Genomic DNA, 25,331 nt, shown 5'->3' with positions numbered 1-25,331 from the left:
ATTCCCATAATATATAAATTCCTTTAAAGTACATAAAAACAATGAAATTAAATAAACCTAACAAATTTTTTAAAAATAAAAACCACAGCAAAGGCAGGAGCAGAGGAATGCACCTCATATTTTAGGGTAACTGCAAAAGGCTACCCTGTTATAGGATTATAGATATGGACAACAGGAGATGAGAGCTCAAGGCTTAATTAACCTACTTGGCTGGATTGTTAATCTGGAATTATTTTAGTTTTGTATGTAAAATTGATATTTGTACTTTATTTTAATTATTGTAAACCGCTTAGGCACTAATGTATTTAGCAGCATATCAAATTATTAAATCCAGTCCAATCCAAGAAAAGTCAGGTATTTCAGTTCCACTGCTTCCAAAGGTTCACAGGGTGATTTCATCAACAGTTTCAAAACCAAATTATAGTCCCATGAGAATGGTCTTTTTTTTTTTTCAACGGAAACTGTCCCAATCTGTGTGTGGTAAGCAGCAATAATACATACATCTCTCTTTATTAAGAAAGCATTTAGACCAGATAATGAAAAATGGAACACCTACTGAAGCAGGTCCCTTGATGGACTGGCAAATGGGTCAAGTTCTTCACGAATACAACACACAGAACATTTTTTTACTTGAAGCTATTTTTCTTACTGGACTGTTTTAAGGCTACTTTCTATTTTCAAGTTCTTGAGAAAGCTGGAGAGATGCTACTAATAAGCATCAATATCCATGCTGTCAGAGCTAGTGGATATTCAAGTGGAAGTCTTTACTTATAATGCAAAACCAATGAAAGTAGACACTGCTAAACAATGTGAGGTCTTTACCAATAGTTGACAAACAAGGCAACCACACTTGGTGAGACTAGAATTGGGCAAGATTATGGAGGCTTTGTCCCATATTTTAAAAAGTCTTATGTATTAATAGACCCAGGAAATAGGCAAAAAGGGAGCTGATATTGTCACTTGTCCTTTTAAAACAGGACAGCAGATTTTTTGTGTTGTCTTCTGATGCAAAAGGTCTAAGCTGTGAACCCCCAACTGTAGGAAGATCTCCTCTCTTCCCTTCTGGTTTAGAGACTATTTAGGAGGATCCAGATAACTAGTGACGCTAACAGGTTTAATGACAAAGATGGCTCCGAAATGCTGTGCCCTTGAAGACATACAATGGCACTGTTTGGAGCAACATTTTCAGGCATCTGGCATTCCTTAGCAGACCACGTGAGTAACCATGAAGGACATTTTCTAGTTGTATTTACATGAGAAGTGGCCTAGTGGCTAGAGCACCAGTCCTGCAATCCAGAGGTGGCCGGTTCAAATCCCACTGCTGCTCCTTGTGATCTTGGGCAAGTCACTTAACCCTCCATTGCCTCAGGTACAAACTTAGATTGTGAGCCCTCCTGAGACAGAGAAATATCAAATGTACTTGAATGTAACTCACCTTGAGCTACTACTGAAAAAGGTGTGAGCAAAATGGAAATAAAAAAAAAAAATGATATAAATCAACTAATCACAATCACCATGAACAGCAGCTTATTAGCTAAATCTAATTCAATTCTGAAAACAGGGAAAGTTTTAGAAGTGAATTCAGTGTATAAAACAACATTTTATGCACTAGAGTAGGTGCTTATAAAATTGCCCCAGATGCATGCATAAAAATATGAATGTAAATGGGCTCTTAGGTCATGCCTACAAGTACATGTAGTGTAATCCTGCGTGTGCTGGTACAGTAGGTATGCTCACTAGCAGAGCATGGGCAGTCACTATTTATGAGCATAATGGCCATGCATTTAATCTAGGCTTGATTTCTGCAGGATCTGAGTTAGTATTTTATTAAAAAAACACTATGGGGATAATTCTTTGTAGATTTCTTAGTTAGTCAACAGGATGATGCACATTAAGCGTGAATTCTATATCGGCAATTGCACGCACAATTGTCATTAAAGAATACTAGAGTAAGTCTGCACTTACGTGCCTAACTTTAGGCATGAGCACTTATGCTAGCTCAATGGCTGGTGTAAATTCTTGTGACTAACTGCCGGCTGTCAGATGTATTAATTGCTAGTATCCTATAACCTGTGTGCACAAATGCTGGGCATGCCCCAACCTGACCATGCCCCTCCCAGGTCCACATCCCCCTTGCCCTTACTCACTTTGGATTTTAAGTGCACACTTTATAGAATATGAATTTAAGGCAGTTATGCATTTAACTGCTCATTAGCGCCAATTAGTACCCATTAACACCAATTATAGTCAATTCACTAATATCAATTAGCAGCTCATTAATCAATTTAAGTGCATAACTGACATTCTATAACTTGTATGTGCAACTTTGCACGCTAAGTGTAAAGTTGTGCATGCAAGCTTATAGAATTAGGTGGTATATGTCTTTATATAAAATAGGGGAAAAACAGGTACCTTCCTGGCCTGGTAACTAGATGCCCTGTTAAAAAAAAAAAAAAAAAGATCCTCATAGAGCCTACTTTTATGAGTACAATTTGGTTGAACAGGTTGTAGGCCTTTAGAGTGTTCCAGATTGCTTGTAGCTTCAGGAGATTGATCTGAAGATTTGCTTCCTCAGCTGACCAAGCACCCTGGGTGTGAAGCCCATCCAATTCTCTTCATAAAGGCGATTAATAAATTCCAATAAATAGAGCTCCCCATCCCAGGTGGGATGCATCCATCATCAGCACCTTCTGGGGTAATTTGGAATGGAAGTCCCACGGTCAAATTGGATCAAATTGTCCACCAGAGGAGGGATTGAACCAACTTTGGTGTTACTCGGATGACACTCATTAGGTTCCCAGAGGCCTGACACCACTGGGAAGCTACAGTGCACTGGGAGGTTCTCATATGCAGATGTTTCAAGGGAGTGACACGCACTGTGGAGGCAATGAGACCTAGCAAACTCAACATCTGCCGAGCTGTGACCCACCAGCTGGCTCGAACCTGAGTGGTGAGTGCAACTAGAGCGTCCGCTCTCGGCACAGGGAGAAAGGCTCACACTTGTTGAGTCTTGAACAGGGTTCAATGAATTCCAATTGCTGAACCGGGAGCAGATGAGACTTGAGGTGGTTTAAAACAAACCCTTACAGTTCCGGCACCCAAACAGTTCTCCGCATGGACTCCTGAGCAGTCCTTTGACTTGTGACTATCTCTAGACACTTGGTGAAAACCCTGGGAGTTGACAGGAGCACGCAATACTGGAAGCAACGCATTCCCACCCGAAACATGAGATACCTCCTGTAGCCTGGAAGTATCGGGATGTGAGTGTAGGCATCCTTTAAGTCTAGAGAGCATAGCCAATATTGAGTCTGAATCATTGAGAGAAGGGTGCCAGAGAAACCATTCTGAACTTTTCTTTGACCAAGTATTTGTTCAGGGCCCTTAGGTGTAGGATGAGATGCATCCCCCCCTTTTTTTCTCTTTGGGACAAGAAAGTACCTGGAATAGAATCCCTTCCCTTCTTCCCATGGTGAACAGGCTTGACCACGTGGGCCTTTAGAAGGGCGGAGAGAGTTCCTTTGCAAGTACTTCCTTGTGCTAAGACCTGAAGGAATATGTTCTCAGAGGGCAATTTGGTGGTCGCTGATGCTAATGAAGGGCATAACCGAGACTGACAATCTGACCCACCAGTCTGAGGTTACAAAGGGACACCTATCTTGGAAAAAAAACTCAGCCTCCCTCCCACTGGTAGGTCATCTGGAATCGTCACTGTTATGGTGGCTATGCTCTGCTGGAGGCAATGTTTTGAATGGGGAGCCAGCTGGGACTTAGCTCATGCTGTTGACGAGAACGAGCACGCTGGGGCTGAGCCTGTTGAGGCTGGTGAGGAAGGAGCTTACCTGTGCTTTTGAGAGTGGTAGGGAGCTCTCTTCGTCTTACCTGAAAAACTCCTGGATGAGGAGGGTGCAGAAGGCATCCAGCAGGAGAGTGTATTGATATCATCAGTATACTTTTTTTTTTATAAGGCAGTCAAAAAACATCCAGTTTTGACTGGGGGCTAGTTGAGCTTTAGCTCACACTGTTGACAAGAATGAGCACGCTGGGGCTGAGCCTGTAGAGACTGGTGAGAGGAAGGCGCGTACCTGTGCTTTTGAGAGTAGTAAGGAGCTCTTGCCCTAAAACTTCCTGCATGAGGAAAGTGCAAGAAGGTGTCCGGCAGGAAAAAGTATCGACAGTATCAGTATACTTTTTTTTAGAAGGTCAGCAATCTCCTCCACCTTCTCTCCAAAAAGAAAGCTATCCTCCCAGCAAATGGCATCCGCCAATCTCTGCTGGACTGTGGGTCTAAGTCAGAGACACACAGCCATGAGAGTCTGCGCATCACTATACTCTGGACAGACATCCTGGATGCCACATCAAAAGCATTGTAAGCACCCCTGGCCAAAACCTTATGACATACCTTCTGCTGCTTGGCTGGCGAAGAGATTCAGACTCTGCCAAATCAGTCATACTGTGCACCAAGTTCTGCAAATAAAGGCTCATATAGAGCTGGTAAGACTGTATTCGGGAGATGAACATAGAGGCCTGATACATCTTCCACCCAAAAGAGACCAGGGTTTGAGCTTCTCTGCCTGGGGGGCACCAAATCAGAGTCCCTAGAACTCCTGGCTCTTTTGAGCATGGATTCCACCACCACCAGGGAATGAGGCAACTGAGGCCTCATCATGACCCAGGGGAACTCTGGATCCAATGCATGGTGTTGATTTTCTTGTGGAGGACAGGGACTGACAGAGGGGACTCCCTGTTCTTCAGTTGAATGTCTCACAAGATCTTGTGAAGCAGGACAATCGCAGCCTCTCTAGGAGGAGAGTCATAGCCCAGGACCTTGAATATCTCTGCCCTGAGCTCATCCTCCATCTCCAAATGTATAGAGATAGCAGCCGCCACCTCTCCTTGACAAAAGCTGGGAAGGAAAGGCTCTCAGGTGGAGACTCTCTCTTTTCCTCAGGTGAAGAGGGGTCAGAAAGGATACCATCTAGGACTCTTCCTCCAAGAAGTACCATGGATACTCCTTAGATGCCCAGGAGTACTTCATGTCAGTATCAGCAAAGAACTCCTGATGGGAGGGTTGAGACCGAGCCTGCCTCGACAGAGAGAAACCATGTTCTTGACTGGAAGGGCGTTGAGGTGTAGGCTTCACCCTAGACTCCTGCGAAGCTCCCTCTGTTGACGTCGAGGGTGTACCAGTAGAGGGAGCTGTAGACACTGGCACAACATGCAGCACCAGCGTCGGAGACCTCACCACAGGCTGAGGGACTTGCAGGGCAGCAAGCAAAGGGAAGGTTGGTACAAGCACCCCAGATTCCAACCCACTCTGTTGGAGAAGCCCTGGCCAGATGCTCCTGAAGCATGGCCCGGATGCACTCATAAAGGGCCGATATTGGGAAAGGCTGGGGATTCGGGCCAGAGACAGCCTGCTGAACCGTCGGGGTCGGTGCGGGTTCCTGGTTCTGGCTGCATGGAGACCCCCAAGTTGGCACCTCCTTGATAGAGGGAGAGCATGCCTCCCAGCGCTGATGCTTCTCGGGGACCGGAACTTTAAGCGCCCGGTGCTCCCGGCACCATGCATCAAGGGGGATCAATGCTTGTGCTTCTTGGCCTTTGTCCAATGCAGAGCATCGACACTCCTCCGTGCCGACAAGGACGTCATTGAATCCCCATGTGCCGTCGGTGTTGGGTCCAATGCTGAATGGTGTCGGGGGCCCTGCACAATGGCTGCTGTCGAGGCAGGTGGAGACCTGCTCGATACATACCAACTCTCAGTGTCAGACACAGGTCTAGCAGCCAAGAGGACCGATGCACCCAATGCCAGAGCAAGCGTCAACTCCAATGCCGTTAATATGGACCAGGATCCAAAATTTTTCTCTCTGAGCCTCTCTGAACAGCCAGGTTCTTTTCTGCATACACAGGCAAAGAAGATAGCTGGAAGGGTATGTTCAGGCCCCAAACACTGGAGACACCAAGAATGGGTGTCCTTTCCAAAGATGATCCGATTGCACCAAGCATAGCGCTTGAAGCCACTGGGAACCTTCAATGACATGGAAGGAAAAACTGTCGTGGCTAAATCAAACGACTTGATGGTAATATCAAAAAGGGGCAAATCAGCAGAAAAAATAATGGGGAAAAATCCCGACCACAGCTCAGGCCTAAGTAGGCCTCTGCAGCACAGAAAAAATAAGAAACTTAAAAGTGGGGAACAAAATCTAAAACTGTAAGAGGAGTAGAAGAAAACCTCCCAAAAAAGAAAAACAAAATACAAAAATAAGCAAAAACTACCCTAAAGGAAGGCACAAACTCGCTTCATGGAAATGAAGACAGACTGCTGGTCCCATGCTCTTGCGGTGGGGCAGGAAGACATTCACACATGTGCAGTGGAGATGATGGTGTGTGCTCTTAAAGTTGTATATGTTGTGAAAACGCTCCGCACCGGGTGACGTGGAAACAGTAAGCCAGAGGGAAAATAGCTATGAGCTAGAAATCAAAGCTGCCACACAAATATATCCCCAAGCTTTTTCAGTTTTACATATTAAAAATAGGGCCACATCACTGTGCTTTCATCAGTATCAAGGCCATGTAATAAGAAAGTTCAAAGAACTATAACAGAGAAATAGAATATGACAACAAGTGGGGACATTTTACTTCCTAGGACAATATCAGAATCCAGCCAATCTCTGGGTTTTCCTTCACGTTTCAGTTCTAGGGATTCTCTGTGCTTATCCCAGACTTTCTAGAATTGTAGCACTACTTTTGCCTGCACCACTTCCACTGCCATTTGGTGCCTTTTCTCAGTAAATAATATTTTGTGGTATTGCTCCAAAGTTCAGCTCCTTGAGGTACCATCTTCTGACCTCTTGCTTTAAAACTTCCTTCAGGATCAAGCACAGGCCCTGCTTTTATTTCTGTTCCAATACTCACCCATTGAATGGTATCCTGGCTTGGGTCTGGATACTAGATGTTCCAGTGAAGCCAGCGCTGCTTGCTATAGGCACATACGTTGACTGCGGCAGCTAACAAAATATAAAGAAAAAACAAATCACAGCACACTTTAATTATGAGAATTTAGTGCATGAAACAAATGTCTTGCAAATAAATAGTTCCACCTTCTGGCCCTGCTACACCTCTGAAAAATGTCCCATTCCATTCAAAAACAGAGGGAAAAATATAAAAATAAGGGATCATACATCACCACTAAGCAAATATCAACCTTTTAATTACTATCCAAGATTGCACTGCAGACACAAAACAAAAGCAGAACAATTTTCTTTTTTTTTTTTTTTTAATTAATCACTACTGGATAAGATTCTCATTAGTTGTAATATAACCTTTTATCTCCACCTCACATTTCAAGTGTAAGCAGGATCTGTCAGCAAATGGCACTGGGAGAAAACAAGACCAAGCAACAGGGGGGAAATCATTTCCAGCCTGAAGCCACTCAGCTGTGCACTGGAAAGGGAAAAATTGAGAAGTAAAAAAGTGAAAGAAATAGAGAGAATAAAAAGGAAGAAAATTAAAGTCAGCAGGAGTAGATAGGATTTTAGTAAGAGATAATGAGAAAGAGTAAAGCAAAGAGAAACAAAGATGGGATTTTAAAGCAAAATAATAAACAGAGAAAACAGAACTGGGATGTAAAGAAATAAAAGGGAAACAATGGAAAACTTTTTATACTATACAAAATCTGAGTATTTCTCACTGCTTTGGAGTCTAACCTTCCACCCTTTTTTCACTGAAAACCTTTTCAGTTTAGTAACGTAGCTGTGACTATGGCTGTTGACAAAATGTTCCCAATTTCAAATGCAAGAATTCCTTCTACTTGGCCAGCCTGGTAGCTCATTGGCACTGCTGTACTCCGCCATTTAGAAGGTCCCTGTTTCAATCCACAAGTTGGTCTTCTACTCCATGGGTAAGCTGGGGTTGCTGCAGAGGCAGAGTTCACAGCCTTCTTTTGGTATGTGTGGGGAAGGGGGTAGGAGGTGGAGGAATGTTTATGTTTACGACAGACTTAGCAGTCAGTGCTCTAGGGTCACACTTAGTGGCCGAGTCCAGGGCCCATGATTAAAGTTCCAGAAAGGGCCTTATTGCATGGCCCCAGTCCAAGAAAATTCACACAAGGTACTCCTTCAAAGATGGTGTGAGTAAGATACTGGTGTTCAGTGCATAGTCTTACCAGCACAGCTTTCTTTCACTAAGTCTCATAAAATTAAATCTACCAGTGCTTAATCATGATTTAATTTGAATTATCAGCATCATTCATATAGCATTACCAGATCCAATCTAATAAAGAGAAGCAGAGAGGCACCAAACCTACAAGCCTTAGCTACTTGCTCTTTGCTACAATATAGTCCCTGGTTTTATTTTCTACCGTCTGTTGCAACCGACCCTGTACTCTACTATCATATAAGTCTTTCCTCTTGCACAAATCCAATCCATAATCTAAGAAACCACATTGTCATGAGAACACCCAACATGGCAACAACTCTTAAGCCCTTCATACTCTAGACAGACTTCCCTAATCTACTGTTTATACAGTATTACAATATATGTTGAATGCTGTATAGAAAACAATGTTGAGAGTTAGCTCCATCTAGTTAGGCCAAAACAGGTATGGGCATTTGGGGAGAAGGTTAATCTCTTTCAAAACTACATGCAACAATAGATGGCCTGAAATTATTTCTGGCAGCAGATCTAATAGGTTTCAAGGGGTAAAGGGAAGAAGGAAAGTTATTTCCAATTGCAATTAAAGAAAAATGAGGCACAAGAAGGTAAAGACTGGTGTCAGACTAGAATCTGGAATTAGAGTCTTAGCCTGGTACACAAGTCGCAGCTTAATGTTGTAATTATTACACCGCTACTCCTCTGTAATATCTGTACTCTACAAATAATATGTAGGACTGATGAATAATTATGTTTAAAAGATAATGACATCTTGGTAAACTTAGAAGCTCCAGTTTTTCACCTTAGCATGACTGGTTTGGCCTTTTATCCTTCCTGGACAGATAAGTGAGGATCAGTCAGAACCAGGTAATAACTGATCAGTTATTCTGTCAAAGGTATCAGCAAATGCTATTTATGTATACTATCATCAAAGGCTAAGATACAAAAGTATCTTAACACATCAAGAAGGCCTGCATACCAATGAACTAGTATTTGGCACCAGAAAACTCTTCTTTGTTTTCTTAGTGACAGCAATGACAGTGGATCGGGAACAGCTAATATTAAATAAACCTCAGCAAAACAGCTAAATGACATAAGCCCTTTAGCTCACAAGATAAGGGAAACGTTTAAACAGAGAAAAGCTTCTTTTTCTCGCCTTGCTAGATCTTCTCCCCTTACCCCTCAATACTATCATACCAGATGTTTCTGGTCTCCTTGCAGGGCAAAGGGCTAGAAGTGAAGGAGTTAGTGTCCTCTTATTAACTGTAGCTTGCAAAAGAGCCTTCTCCCTGGCATCCAAGGGCATCATTTCCACAGTATTCCCAAATCTCAACAACACAGATAGATGTGACAAAACCTTAAAGATTTGGCTGGGGGAACAGTGGCCTGTTCTCTCCTGGCTCTTTTGGGTTTCCAGATCCATTTGGACTGGACTCTGCTATCAGCATTCTATCACAAGCTGTGGTTCCTCCTCATCTCTTCAGTATTTTCACCTCCTCTCAGCTAGTCCATTCATCACAAAACCCATCCTGAGTCAGGGACCACAGACCTCAGTTCTCTCTGGTACCCAGGATGCATACACTCTGAGGGACTGATGTAATAAGCTACAGAAGAGAACTATGTGCCGAGTCCAGCACGTATAAAAAAATATTTTATACCTGATGCGGTAAATAAATTGTATGCAAATGACATACACAAACATGAGAGAGCACACAGATTACGAAAGAAGCACGCCTACATTCCAGAATGCATTAGCTTAAGAATGAATATTTTGATCATAGATCATACTAGGGCCTGAAGAAGCATTGCATGTATACACCTTATTATGCACACATTAAATGTGTGTATTTGGAATGCCAAATGTATATTCTATGCAAAAATATGATTGATATGACATCACATACATTGCTGCAGTCAAGTGCATTGTCCATCATTTCACAGCTGTGGCACCTTCCCCTAAACCTTGCATTTGGTGAAGCTATCAACTCAGCTCCTCACTCTCCAGCTGTTTTGCTTTTCTTTTCTCACTTTGTTCACTATATTGTTCACCCACCCTCTTTAATAAAGCAAGAAAAACAGTTAAGGCTAGCTCATGCTGGCAAAAGAAAAGAAACTGGCACAAAACAGTGAGCTAATGTTTTACTCCTCAGACCATGCAATAAACACTCAGCAATAGAAAAACTGGGCTTAATAGCTAATGCCTTCATTACTATTAGATTTAAATGAATAGTGCACTGTCTAAGCAACTCATTGTGCAAGTTTTCGTATGCATTAAACTCCTCTGCACAGGCTGGCCATAACACAGAAAACTGCACAGAGCCTGCACTAAGCCTCTCACACTTTTTGTAAAATTTGGGACTCCTGAGTGGCAAGAGCTGGGCAGGGTCATAATGTGCTGTGTTACTTTTCTAATCACACTCTCTGCTATAAAGCCATGCATTTATACTCCAGGTACCTGAGTAACATATTGAGCCGGAAGGACTGCATATCCTAAACTTCCTGCCCCAGGTGCTGGTGCCAGAACTGTTCCAGGAGGAAAGTTACTGAGATTTGGCTGAATCTGTGGCAAGGGAGTGGCTGGCATAATAAGTCGCTGTTGTGGCTGGCTTGTAGTCACGATCTGAGAGCTTGTGCCGACTGATTTTGGAGCCACCTGAAAGGAAAATTATGAACATGAAATTCTCATATCAAGCATCATAATATTACTCCAATCATCCTCTGAGGTGTGGAATAATTACTCTGCAAAACTGTGAACTTCACTGAAATTTAAGTGTTACAGGACTTGAAAATGGAAATGCTATCAAAGCCACATCTTTTACATAGCAAACTTACCTGCTTGACAGTCTGAGCTGGGACAATAGGAACTGACATCCGGACTGGTGCTGCATTAACCACCACTGGCTTAGCTATGCAATAGAAACCAAGTTACCCAAATTACACATGTATACATTTACAGTTAAATTGCAAAAAAAGCTAAATTTATAAAGCAGGAGTAAGTAAACAAAAATTTCTCACCCATTTTAACCTCCCCCTTTTTTTTCCTCTAGCACTTGTGCCCCCCACCACCCAATCACATACAATCTAGAAAAGACAGATCTTTCACATTTAGACTTGTGGGTCAAAACATTTTTTTTTAAATATATTTAGCTCTTGGTGAAAGTGCCAGCAACTGCCAGTTATCCTCTACCTTACCTAAAGAACATGGAGAGAATAATTTTAAAAGAGGAAATTGATGCCAAAATCCCCAAACATGCCTGTTTTAAAAAGGTCTATAGTACATACACTCATATATGCAGGTTTGAATGCTGCTGTGGTTTGCTATTAATCAGCGTTCTATACCGGATCAGATTATATTGCTGGATTGGTCATGTCTTTCAGTGGATAGTAAGTCCAGGGTCTTGGGGGTGATTTTAGACTCATCTTTAATGATGGAACCTCAGATTAATGCTGCACTTCAAAACATCTAGGTTTAAATTGAAGCAATTACGTTTAATTTGATATTTATTTTTTCCTCAACATTTCAGAGTATTGGTTTAGGCTGTTATTTTCTCATCTCTGGACTATTGTAATTCACTATATCTAGGCATTTCACAGAAATTTACCAAAGAAGCTAAGGTTGATTTTTAGGAAAAGTAGATTTGATCATATGACCACATTATTTGCTGGCCTTTTCACTGGTTCGACAAACACAGAAAAACAGGAGTCCTCCGCACAGATGACCCAGGTAAACAAGCACAGTAGGGATGACACAAAGGATAATGCAGAGCAGAAATGTCCAATGGACTAAAAAAGTTCACAACAGAAGTTTTATTCACAATAACATGGTCTCAACACAAAATTATGTTTCAGCCCCCAAAGGCCTCTAAATAATACAAAAAAATACATATATAAAAAAAAACTAGCATCTAAACAGAATCACATACATAAAAAGATATAAAACATTAATGTTGACACAGTTAGCAGAGAAAAATTAATAAAAATATAAATATATAAAATGAGCATATAGTAAACATAATTCACATAAAATATATTCTTTTAAATGGCTAAAAAGGTGTGTCTATATAAGGATGAGACAAATATGAATATAATATAGGTAGATCAATAAAAAAAAACAGGTAAGCTACAGACAATAAAAAGCATATGATAATAAAATAAAATGAGATAAAAGACAATTTAAAGGAAGAGTTTCACTGGAACCCACATGGATAGAGGGACCCACAGGTGCATATGGATCACTTTGGTCTAACCCCACAGAAAGGCAGATTACTATATAGACCTAGTTAAAGTACTTTTGTATAAACTACTTACCTCACTTTTTTAGTTCTTTTAGGTGCTTTACCTATGCTACTGAGCTGAATGTTGTACAATCTTTATTCTGTTTTTGTGTCCCATGATTACTGCACAGTAACATTAAGACCTAGATGCCTGTTCAAAGTACTTTAACCATTTCAGATGTAATACTGCAGAAGTCACCCTATGTCTGGCTTTATCATTACTTCTTCACAAATAAGGGTCTTAACACATGTTTTCTTATATGGCAATATAGCTTTTGCCTTCTGCCACCTCTCCCAGGAAGGCTGTTCCATTCATCTACCACTTGTTTTGTGAAGAAATGCCCTTATACTGCTCTATAGGCTTATCCCCATGCCCCCTGGAAGAATGATGTTGTAACTCCTTTATTCTAAAACTATCATTTGTGCTGAAAATACTTGCTTCTTGTTCATTATTTGAAAGTGTATACCTTATTAATTTAAATTCTTATATACTGTAAAGAGAGACAAAAACGGTATATTCAGTATGACGTACAACTTATCTGTCCTCAGAGAAAGCGATGATATTTATCTTTAGCAGGTATTCTCTGAGGACAGCAAGGCCATAAATGCTCACATACCCTCCCACCTCCTCTTGGAGTAGTATTATAGAGCTATTTTACTGTACTGATGGTCCCGAGCTCTTGCAGCAGGTGGGAAGTCAATCACGCAGGCGCAGTGGGAGCACTGCTGTGTGCTCTTAAAGAGTACTATGCTGTAAATGCGTTCCGCAACGGGTACCATGGACGACATCATCTATATGTGAGAATTAATGGCCTGCTGTCCTCGGAGAATACCTGCTACAGGAAGTATCTTTGCTTATTGATGATTGTCCAGGAATAGTTTGAATGGGTCTGTTGGTGGAGGTGTACTTTGTACTTATAAAGGCCTATACTATGCAGTCCCAGTGTTGCTAAATATCTAATATCTAGGTAGTCTATAGACAATAAGAGGTGAAGACTTTTTGTTTTCTGTGGATTATTTAGCAAGCAAGGCCAGGTGGCAAGCAAAGGCCTCTCACCCCTCCCTACCTTCCTCTGGCAGACAATTGAAAGACAATGAGCTGTTTACATGAGTGTGTTTATTAGCCTTTGAGAGACATTTAAGATGCAGATCAAAGCAAAGTTCCAGGTGACAAGAGGGCAGGGCTGACAGAGGAGAAGGGACAGAAATCCTGCAGTCAGGATGGGATAAAAAAAATGCTATTGCAGGGGGGTCATGGGAACTGAGTCCTGAATCCTTTGAAGTGAGACACAGATTGCTTTTATGGAGGATGGAGATGTAACTTTTAAGGAAATGCAATATATATTTTTATGTGAGCAATTGTAAGAAACAAATGGCATATCCTGCATGACGTATGATGTGCTCCTGAGAACCAGTTCTTTGTACTACAGCCTATATAACTGCCTGGTCTGGAAGACAAAGGGGGTTGATGAAAATCTTCCTCAGTCTAGCTCAATAGATTAAGGAATATGCGACCATCTCCATGGCTCCCTTTTCCATGTTTCCTCAATACCCTGTTTCTTATGTACTGGCTGCCCCTAATTTTATTATTTCTTATTTTTCATGATCCTGAGTAAGAATAAAATGTTGGTAAATGTGAGAAGCTTCTCTTGTTTATGGTTGTGTTTGGTACTTTACCCAGCCGGGGGTCTAAGAAATCAGTTGAGGAATTTGTCTGGGAAAGGTGTCGGGTTGCTGGTTCTGAGATCCAACACCTATCGGCCCAAACAGGTCCAAAGACGTAAACTCTAAGGTTTCACCAAAGAATGAACAAAAGAAAAGTCATTTTGTCTATAGAGCAGAAACTTGAAGCTTTAAAAAGGATTTACAAGTGTGAATCCTCCCAAAAAATTGCAACAGAACTAGGAGTCAGGAGAGTAACAGTACTTGAATGGAAAAGGTAACGAAGTGAGCTGGAGAAATGGGCCTCTATGTTTTCACTGGACACTACAAAACTATTTTAAAAAATGCAAATATGAGAAGGTGAGTGAAGCCTTATTCCTGTGGTTCACACAGCAGAGACAAGGGCATACCTACTACTTATCATTTCTATAGCGCTACAAGACGTATGCAGCACTGTACACTTGAACATGAAGAGCCAGTCCCTGCTCAACAGAGCTTACAATCTAATTAGGACAGACAAATAAGACAAATAGGAAAAATAAGAGATAAGGGAATTACTAAGGTGGGAGTGATAAAATACAGGTCCTGAACGAGTAACATAGTAAATGATGGCAGATAAAGACCTGAATGGTGCATCCAGTCTGCCCAACAAGATAAACTCATCTTACATGGTATGTAATACTTATGTATACCAGAGTTTGATTTGTCACTGCCTTTCTCAGGGCACAGACCATAAAGACTTTCCTGTACTAAAAGATCTGAAGCTAATGTCGAAGCCCCTTAAAATTTACACTTCAGCCCATCCATAATTATTCAGTCACCATCAGGGCACAGACCACAGAAGTCCACCCTGCACTGGTTTTCCTCTCTAAATACCGGTGTCGCCACCCAATCTCCGCTAAAATTCTGTAGATCCATTCCTTCTAAACAGAATTCCTTTGTGTTTATCCCATGCATGTTTGAATTCCATTACCGTTTTCATCTCCACCACCTCCCGCGGGAGGGCATTCCACGTATCTACCACCCTCTCCGTGAAAAAGTACTTCCTGACACTACTCCTTAGTCTGCCCCCCTTCAACCTCAATTCATGTCCTCTAGTTCTACCGCCTTCCCATCTCCGGAAAAGGTTCATTTGCGGATTAATACCTTTCAAATATTTGAACGTCTGTATCATGTCAACCCTGTTTCTCCTTTCCTCCAAGGTATACATGCTCAGGTCAGCAAGTCTCTCCTCGTATGGTTTGCAATGCAAATCCCATACCATTTTCGCAGCTTTTCTTTGCACCGCTTCCAGTCTTTTTACATCTTTAGCAAGATACGGCCTCCAAAACTGAACACAATACTCCAAGTGGGGCCTCACCAACGACTTGTACAGGGGCATCAACACCTCCTTTCTTCTGCTGGTTATACCCCCCTCTATGCAGCTTAGAATCCTTCTGGCCACGGCAGTCGCCTTGCCCCATTGTTTCTTCACTTTCATATCCTCCGACACACAACAACCCCAAGGTCTCTCTCCTGAGTCCAGCTTACTAATCTCTCCCCTCCTATTCGGTATCTCTCTTTTGGGTTTCTACACCCCAAATGCTTCACTCTGCACTTCTTGGCACTAAATTTTAACACAGTAATACAGTCCAAAAACCTAAATTCTTTCTTACTTTAATATATTTTTAAATAAGCAAATAGTGCTCAGTGATTGGGCCACCACTCAAACCGATTGGAGTTCTAACATGGGCCAAGCCCATCAAGCCATCATCGCACCAGAAACCTCCTCCCTTACCTCATGAGATTTATTGAAGCAATGCTTTATGACAAGCTTTCAAATGTCTAAAATTACAGTATAAACTGTCATCAATCACTTATCTTATATGGAGATGGCCATAGGTCTCAATGTTCGGTGGCTGCCTTGTGTGATCCGTGAAAAAAGGTGTAGTGAAAAGTGCCTTAATTTTTTTTCATTCTTTTGTAGTTACTTGGCACATGTTAGAACTGCCAGTCGGTTCGAGTGGTGGCCCAGTCACTGAGCACTATTTGCATATTTAAAAAAATATTTAAAAAGTAAGAAAGAATTTAGGTTTCTGGACTGTATTACTGAATTAATCTACTGAGAAATTGAACGATTGTGTATATCCCAGAGTATTTGATAGACTAAATTTTAACTGCCAGACCCTCGACCATTCTTCTAACTTTTGGAGATCCCTTCTCATCGTTTCTACTCCCTCCAGGATATCCACTCTATTGGCTATCTTCGTGCCATCCGCAAAAAGGCAAACCTTTCCTTCCAACCTCTCAGAAATATCTCTCACAAATATATTAAACAAAATGGGCCCCAGCACCGACCCCTGAGGAACCTCACTGCTCACCATCCTTTCCTCTGAGCGGATTCCATTTACCATCACCCTCTGCCAACTGTCGAACCAGTTTTCTATCCAGTTCACCATGTTCGGTCCTAAGTTCAGCCCTTTTTGTAAGGGTGAGGATAAAGGCAGCATCAAAAAAGGCCTATATTGCAAGAGGAAGTCCTGTTTTTTCAAAAGGAATTCAATGAAGGTGACTCTGATTTCACTGCTAGTATCGGGTGGCTTGATTGTTGGAAGAAAAGATATGGAATAAGGCAGATCTACATTGCTGGGAAAAAGCTGTCGGCAAACTCCAAGCAATTTTGTCACATTCAAAATGAAATGTCAGTATCGCCTTGAAAAGGAAGGTGTATCAAGGGACCAGATATACAACTGTGATGAAACCGTGTTAAATTTTAAAATGTTGCCATCAAGAACTCTTGCATCATGGCTTGAGGCCTAAGTTCCAGGTTATAAACGGTAAAGAAAGAGTGACTATTCTGGCTGTAGCAATGCAACTGGTAAACAAATTACCACTGACTTTCAATGGAAAATCGAAAAATCCTAGGGCCTTTAAAAACATGGCTCCCTCTGCACTCCTGGTGACCTATGGGAACCAGAGGTATGCCTAGATGGACAAAGACATTTTCCATAACTGCTTTTTTGAGGAATTTGTCCCATCATTAGAAAACTTCTTGAAAATGATAAACCTGCCTACAAACTGAGAAGTGCTGACAGAGTGCTTTTCCTGCCTCCCAATGTCACATCATTGTATCAGTCAATGGACCAGGGCATACTGGAAACCTTAAAAAAAACATTGCAGTAAGCTTCTTACAACGCTTGTTTGTGAACTGGATGAAGGGAAAAGAATGATTGAAGTTTTAAAGAAAGTGAACATCACAGATGTTATCTACTGGATTGCTCAGTCATGGGATGAAACTGAGCCTCCAAACCTAGAAAAATCATAGTGAAAGTTAATTCTTGATAATGAAAATTAACAACAACATGATACTGAACACGAAGCAGCCGAGGAAGATCTCCGTCCTCTGTTACAGGAAATACAGGGCTGTGAGAATGCTTGTGAGGAAGACATACAAGAATGGATGCAGGCAGACGAGCAAGCACAACTAACTGACAATGATGTGATTGCTCTGGTGAACAGGAATGGAGATGAGGGTGATGAAGACACCTCGAATGAGGCTGAACCTAGAATTGTAAAAATCCGTCATAGTGAAGGTGTCAAGGGAATTGAGGTTGCACTGGCATATGTGGAACAAAAAGAGGAAGTGATAAGCTACTGATGTAATGTTATTGAGACACTGGCGTGACCTTGCAGTGAGGAAGAGAAGTAAAATGAGAAAACAAACGTTAATCAGAAAATTTTACAAAACAATTTTATAGTTTGTTTACCAGTTGCATTGCTACTAGGTATACAGTACAGTACGTACTCTTTCCAATTCTGTTTTTTACAGTTTTGTAGGTCTTATTATACAGTATAATAGTGATTAGAGTACAGTATGTTTTAGTGCTCCAATCATACTGCAGAATGTGCTATAGTGCTTTTAATAAAGAATTTTTGAAAATCGGGAACTCTGCTTTTGTTGATGCATTTTTTAAGGGGTTCTCATTGTTTTCCGTATTATCCGACTTTTCACTTAACCGACACCGGGCCGGTCATGTTTATGTCGAATAATCGAGACTCTACTGTATTAGATTACATTTTTCTTTTTAAAGGTTTTTTTTTTTTTGCTTGATATATTTTATAAATGCAAATTTAAAAAATTAAAATTAAATTTTAAATATTTAAAACCTGAAAATGTAATTCTCACTTAAACATTAGCAACATACCATATAAATCCTGATTCCATGTGCTCTATTACCAGATACCTTTCCATATAACCTTTCCCTAGGAAATATTTCTTTACTGACAGAATCATGGATGCATGAAACAGCCACCCAATAAAGGTGAAGGAGACAAAAACAGTATCTGAAATCAAGAAAGTATGGGATAAACACAGAGGATCTCCAAGAGACAGGAAGAGACTGTAGACCTAAGCAGTTGATGTGCCAAGAACAGAACTAGATAGGCCATACGGTCTTTATTTGCCATCTTTTTCAATGTCTTTCTGTTTCTAATGCAATTAATCTAAAAGAAATAGTAATCTTTACTTTCTTATAAAACATTGAAAGGTTAACCACCTCTCCTTCCTCTTCTTTGGGTCAGGTATACCTAATTATGGCCCAGACACTGCATCTGGTCGAAAGAGATATTTAATCTGATTCAGTATGCTGAATGGGGAACTTCAATCTGACTAAACATTGTTTCATTAGACAGCAACTAGGAGAGGGTACAAATTATATCGTAGTGATAGGGTGAATCGGATTGGTGGAGGGGTAGCATTGTATATTAACGAGAGCCTTGAATCAAATAGATTGAAATTCTGCAGGAAACAAAACACTCCTTGGAATCACTGTGGATTGAAATTCCATGTGCAAAAGGGAAAAGGATAGTGATAGGAGTGTACTACCGTCCGCCTGGCCAGGACGAACAGAGGGATGCGGAAATGTAAAGGAAATCAGGGACGCAAACAAACTGGGCAACACAATAATAATGGGGATTTCAATTACCCGCATATAGACTTGGTTAATGTAACATCTTACACGCAAGGGACATAGATTTCTTGATGAAATCAAGGACAGCTTCATGGAACAGCTAGTTCAGGAGCCGACAGAGAAGGAAAAAATACTAGACTTAGTCCTTAGTGGTGCTCATGATCTAGTGCAGGGGGTAACGGTACGAGGGCCGCGTTGATAACAGTGATCATAATATGATCGGTTTTGATATTGGCATTGAAGGAAGTGAAACTAGGAAATCAAGTACGCTAGCGTTTAACTATAGAAAGGTGATTACGACAAAATGAGAAAAATGGTGAAAAAAAAGACTGAAAGGAGCAGCTCGCAGAGTAAAAAACTTGCATCAGGCGTGGATGCTGTTTAAAAAACACCATCCTGAGGTTCAGGACAATATATTCCACGTATTAGAAAAAAAGGGAAAAAAGACTAAACGTCAGCCGGCGTGCTAAACAGTAAGATAAAGGAAAATCATTAGAGCCAAAAAACATCCTTCAGAAAGTGGAGAAGAGAACCACTGAAAGTAAAAGGATATCATAAGGAATGCCAAGCCAAAATGCAAAGTGGAGATAAGGAGGGCAAAAAAGGACTTTGAGAAGAAATTAGCGTTGGAAGCAAAATACATAGTAAAAATTTTTTTAGATACATTAAAAGCAGGAAACCGGCCAAAGAGTCGGTTGGGGCCGCTGGACGAAAATGGTGTTAAAGGGGCGATCAAGGAGGACAAAGCCGTAGCGGAGAAATTAAATGAATTCTTTGCTTCGGTCTTCACCGAGGAGGATTTGGGGGGGACACCGGTGCCGGAAAGAATATTTGAAGCGGGGGAGTCGGAGAAACTAAACAATTCCTCTGTAACCTTGGAGGATGTAATGGGTCAGTTCAGCAAGCTGAAGAGTAGTAAATCACCGGGACCTGATGGTATTCATCCCAGAGTATTAATAGAACTAAAAAATGAACTTGCGGAGCTACTGTTAGAAATATGCAATCTGTCCCTAAAATCGAGTGTAGTACCGGAAGACTGGAGGGTAGCCAATGTTACTCCGATTTTTAAGAAGGGTTCCAGAGGAGATCCGGGAAATTATAGACCGGTGAGTCTGACGTCGGTGCCGGGCAAGATGGTGGAGGCTATTATTAAGAATAAAATTGCAGAGCATATACAAAAACATGGACTGATGAGACAAAGTCAGCACGGATTTAGTGAAGGGAAGTCTTGCCTCACCAATCTAATGCATTTTTTGAGGGGGGTAAGCAAACATGTGGACATGGGGAGCCGTTGATATTGTATATCTGGATTTTCAGAAGGCGTTTGACAAAGTGCCGCACGAAAGACTCCTGAAGAAATTGCAGAGCCATGGAATCGGAGGTAGGGTATTATTATGGATTAAGAACTGGTTGAAAGATAGGAAGCAGAGAGTAGATTGCGTGGCCAGTATTCTCAGTGGAGGAGGGTAGTTAGTGGGGTCCCGCAGGGGTCTGTGCTGGGTCCGTTGCTTTTTAATGTATTTATAAATGACCTAGAGATGGGAATAACTAGTGAGGTAATTAATTCGCCGATGACACAAAATTATTCAGGGTCGTCAAGTCGCAGGAGGAATGTGAACGATTACAGGAGGACCTTGCGAGACTGGGAGAATGGGCGTGCAAGTGGCAGATGAAGTTCAATGTTGACAAGTGCAAAGTGATGCATGTGGGTAAGAGGAACCCGAATTATAGCTACGTCTTGCAAGGTTCCGCGTTAGGAGTTACGGATCAAGAAAGGGATCTGGGTGTCGTCGTCGATGATACGCTGAAACCTTCTGCTCAGTGTGCTGCTGCGGCTAGGAAAGCGAATAGAATGTTGGGTGTTATTAGGAAGGGTATGGAGTCCAGGTGTGCGGATGTTATAATGCCGTTGTATCGCTCCATGGTGCGACCGCACCTGGAGTATTGTGTTCAGTACTGGTCTCCGTATCTCAAAAAAGATATAGTAGAATTGGAAAAGGTACAGCGAAGGGCGACGAAAATGATAGTGGGGATGGGACGACTTTCCTATGAAGAGAGGCTGAGAAGGCTAGGGCCTTCTCAGCTTGGAGAAGAGACGGCTGAGGGGAGATATGATAGAAGTGTATAAATAATGAGTGGAATGGATCGGGTGGATGTGAAGCGACTGTTCACGCTATCCAAAAATACTAGGACTAGAGGGCATGAGTTGAAGCTACAGTGTGGTAAATTTAAAACGAATCGGAGAAAATTTTTCTTCACCCAACGTGTAATTAGACTCTGGAATTCGTTGCCGGAGAACGTGGTACGGGCGGTTAGCTTGATGGAGTTTAAAAAGGGGTTAGATAGATTCCTAAAGGACAAGTCCATAGACCGCTATTAAATGGACTTGGAAAAATTCCGCATTTTTAGGTATAACTTGTCTGGAATGTTTTTACGTTTGGGGAGCGTGCCAGGTGCCCTTGACCTGGATTGGCCACTGTCGGTGACAGGATGCTGGGCTAGATGGACCTTTGGTCTTTCCCAGTATGGCACTACTTATGTACTTATGTACTTATATAATCAGAAAGAGCCTCAAATTACATCATTCAGCTGGCCTAGGAAAATATGCAAGAACATCAAAGAGAGGCGGAAAAAACAACAGACAGTCCACAGGCAGAAAACAGAACTGGAAAAAAATTATGAAAACAAAGTAGTATGGTAAAAAACTTTAATAATGTATAATTCATTTGCTGGTATAAAAGTCACCTGCCCAATGCGGCCATGTTTTGGCTTGTGAGTGCTTCAGGGGCATATAATATTACCATAATGGGAAAACTCAAATTTAAATTGTCAAAATTTCAAATATTGAGCAATGAAATCTAGTCAATTCCTTTCAGTAGTTTCAAAACTCTATTGAGCAAATGAGCATTCCCTGCATTTGATTTAGGCTAAGAGGTAAGGCAACCAGGAAAACAGTGGGTCCACTGTTTGAATATATTAGGATTTTGCTCTTGAGTCCTGCAGAATATTTTAAAAGATACAATTTTCCTGAGTAATTCAGTAACTAATGGGCATGGCTTGACAGACAGATCATCTTAATTAAGCTCATGGTCATACTCTGAAAGGCCTCTTTCAAGTTACTGTTGGTGCACTTACGCTATATATTGTGATAACTGGATGTTCATCTTATGCCTTTGAGGTCTTAGGAATACATCAAGTCATAGATTCCTCTTGAATTGTTTATTTCCTTGTGACTTCACTATGCTCATCTTAATTTATGTTCAGATACTAAGAATGATGAACATTGACCAACACGCTTTGAGTGCTAGTTAGAAAGGCACAGAACAAATAAATAATGATCCCTCCCCAACCTAATCTTACTTTTTTGTCATCTCATCATAGAGATGGATATGTCAAATCGAAAGTTCTCTCTTATAAAATCATGCTATCTTGCAGCCAGTAACCTGCTGAACTAAAAATGCTCAACTTGTCTTTTTTTTTTTTTTTTTAATTTAATTAGTTCATGTATTTACTCAACACCAAGATCAGATTAAATAAAATCTAGTCACCTGACTCATCTACTTCCACTTTTGTGACCTATAGGAGAACTCCTGTCTCTAAAATCTGATTGAACAGAACTACCCAATGGACCTATCAAAACCTGTGAGCTCCATCTCCTAGGATGTCTCATCTACTTTTAGTTTTGCAATGTCCATGAGAACCCTTTTCTCTCTAATTAGGAGATATTTTGCCATCTATCTCTGGTCCTTCTTCACGGAACAATGAACTAAAATATATATCCATTATTTCTTCAGCACTTTCCACATCACCATTCACACATTCTTTTCATCAGCTTTGTCTTTAATTAGACAGTGCAACACTTCCTTTGATTAAACTACACTGGCTACCAGTTGAGACAAGAACAGGTTTTAAGATGGTATGTTTAAGTTATAAAGCTTTTGAGGGTTCTGTGCTCAAATATCTCACGCATCAACTTTTAAGTCCTGCCCCTAGACCCCACTGTATTAATAATTCAATATTTAACTGTCCAGCTATACGGGCTTTTCATTTTAAAGTTGTCTTATACACTACTTTGGGTTACCTAGAGGCTTTATTATGAAATAATCTTTACTTCTCGTTACTTTGCTTTTTGGAGAAAACTTAAAACGTTCTTATTTGGAAACAGTGGCGTAGCAGTTAGACATAGTATTTTGGGTGGGCCTGAGCCCGAACTGGGAGGGCACACAATCCCCCCTCACTCTGCACTTTTCAACCCTGCACCAGCAACCACAAAAAATAAAATAAATACCTGAGCTGGCGGGGATCCTCAAGCCCTGCCTGTTGAATGGCCTCTGGTGGCCAGAACAAGTGATTGCCCTACTTGCTACAGCCACTGGCGCTTTCCACCCGTTTCCACTGCCCCAGCCTCTGCCCTCCTGAACACACACTGTTTTCACGCCTGCATGAAAACTGAGAATGCGCACAGGGTGGGGGGTTGGTGCGGTGTCAACAGGTTGAAACCATCGATTGTAGCAAGTAGGGAATCACTTGTTCTGGCCACCAGAGGACATCTTCAGCTGGCGAGGCTTGGGGATCCCTGCAGCAATTAGGGTGTCATAATTTTGAGTAGGCATAGGTTCACTTGTGGCTATGCCATTGTTTGGAAAGATCTTGTCTTGATTATAAGCGTATTGTTAGTAATAGTTGTATTTAGATGTATAATTTATTTTTAAATTAGTCTGCGATCCCTTTGGGAATTTTATGATTTCTAATCTGCTTTGGGTCTGTTGTAGGGATTTGGTGGAATATAGACAGAATAGATTAGGTTAGTCTTAGTCCACTCCAATGCTCCCTTCTAAGTGGAGCGCATGAGAAATTGCTCCTACATTTTAGGAGCGTTGCTCACAAACTGTTTTTTGGTGCTATATAAAGAAATGCATTGCTAATACTGGTGCTCAAAATTGTTGGTTAAAACTTGTTGCTCATAAGAAAAAAGATTTGCACACACCAGGCCAATCAGAGAAAACACTGGTTCTCTCTCTGTATTTTTGCCTCTAACATCTTTTGAAAAAGAAGTCTCTGCTGTACTATTTTGGCCATTTTTCTCTTCTTTCCATGTACCTCTGCTGCCCTGACTATGGTCCCTGTATTTTTCAGCCTTCAAAATATTTTTCCCTGTCCTTCCCGTTCTAAGATCCTATATACCTTTTGAATGCTCATCTCTTAGCAGTTACTTTTTTAACCATCATTTCTGAAAACCTCAGTTCAAACGTATTTGCTAAGACACCCTGATTTTCAATAGAGGTTTAGAGGAACACCCATATAACCAGCATTTTAACTAACAACAACAAGAGGACTGACCTTGCTGAAGAGGCTGGGTGTTTGTGCTGGAACTGTGGCTGGCAGACTGACTGGAGGTGTTCGCGGTTGTGGCAGTGACAAGTCGGACATAATGGAATTTACTGCCAGGTACCTGAATCTGCTGAACATTGGGTGCTGTGGCCAGAGGAATGATGGTCTTAAATTGAGGGGCACTCACTCCTCCAACTGTGAGGGTCTGTACAGTGGATTTCACTGCCTGTCGAGAAAAAGCAACAGTTACTGGGACATGAGGACTGCTGGCACAGAATGAACCTGCCTGGACAGTATCTCATGTTTCTGTACATCTAGGCATGTTGTGCTTTGCATAAAGCTTCTGTTTACATGTTACCAAACAAAAGCATCCATATTGTTTTTAGGCTGCTTGTATCTCCTCCTCAAATTAGCATAAACCAGCCATTCTCTACTGGAAGGAGTAAGAGAAACCAAAACTACAAGATAATGAGAAAGGCAATTCTTTATTATTCTTTTTTTTTTTAATTTATAAATTTTATTAAACAACACAATATGACCACACTATACATATGGTACTTCAATTAGAAATGTCTACTAATGCCAAGCTTTCTTTTTTTATTTTTTACCAAGAGTAATTTACAATTACAAATGCTAGTTTCTCATGGGGGGGGGGGGGGGGGGGGTGTGTGCAAGAGACCCAAACATGTGGTCTAACTCTGTATCCCCCCAACGTAATGCTCTGATACAGCGGTTTATATACCCTTTCTGTTAAGCAAGGCCTTAGCACTTATCTTCCTGAGAAATCATTCTGTTTTCTGATCTCACCATCTATCTCCATGTCACTAAATCACACATTCTTCTGTTCATCCCTAATTGCACCTTTCTCAGGCCAGTTTGCACATATGAATGTCTTATCAGATCATAAGTTCTTGGGCCTCACGATTTATGGCCTTTGCCCCTTTTTCTAGGGTGCACAACTACG

General features: G+C 41.2%; 1 protein-coding gene across 1 annotated transcript in view; it reads right to left on the bottom strand.

Moving 5' to 3' along the window:
- LOC115461066 (protein lin-54 homolog) overlaps positions 1 to 25,331 on the bottom strand; it is a 213,302-nt gene that overhangs the window by 33,749 nt on the left and 154,222 nt on the right. Inside the window, 4 exon segments of the mRNA XM_030190614.1 lie at positions 6,916 to 7,007; positions 10,607 to 10,804; positions 10,984 to 11,057; positions 24,377 to 24,593. Of these exon segments, the coding sequence (XP_030046474.1) occupies positions 6,916 to 7,007; positions 10,607 to 10,804; positions 10,984 to 11,057; positions 24,377 to 24,593 (581 nt within the window).

The sequence above is a fragment of the Microcaecilia unicolor genome, chromosome 2 (assembly GCF_901765095.1).
Source record: "Microcaecilia unicolor chromosome 2, aMicUni1.1, whole genome shotgun sequence".
NCBI classification, from domain to species: domain Eukaryota; kingdom Metazoa; phylum Chordata; class Amphibia; order Gymnophiona; family Siphonopidae; genus Microcaecilia; species Microcaecilia unicolor.
This window is presented reverse-complemented; position numbering and strand designations above follow the sequence as displayed.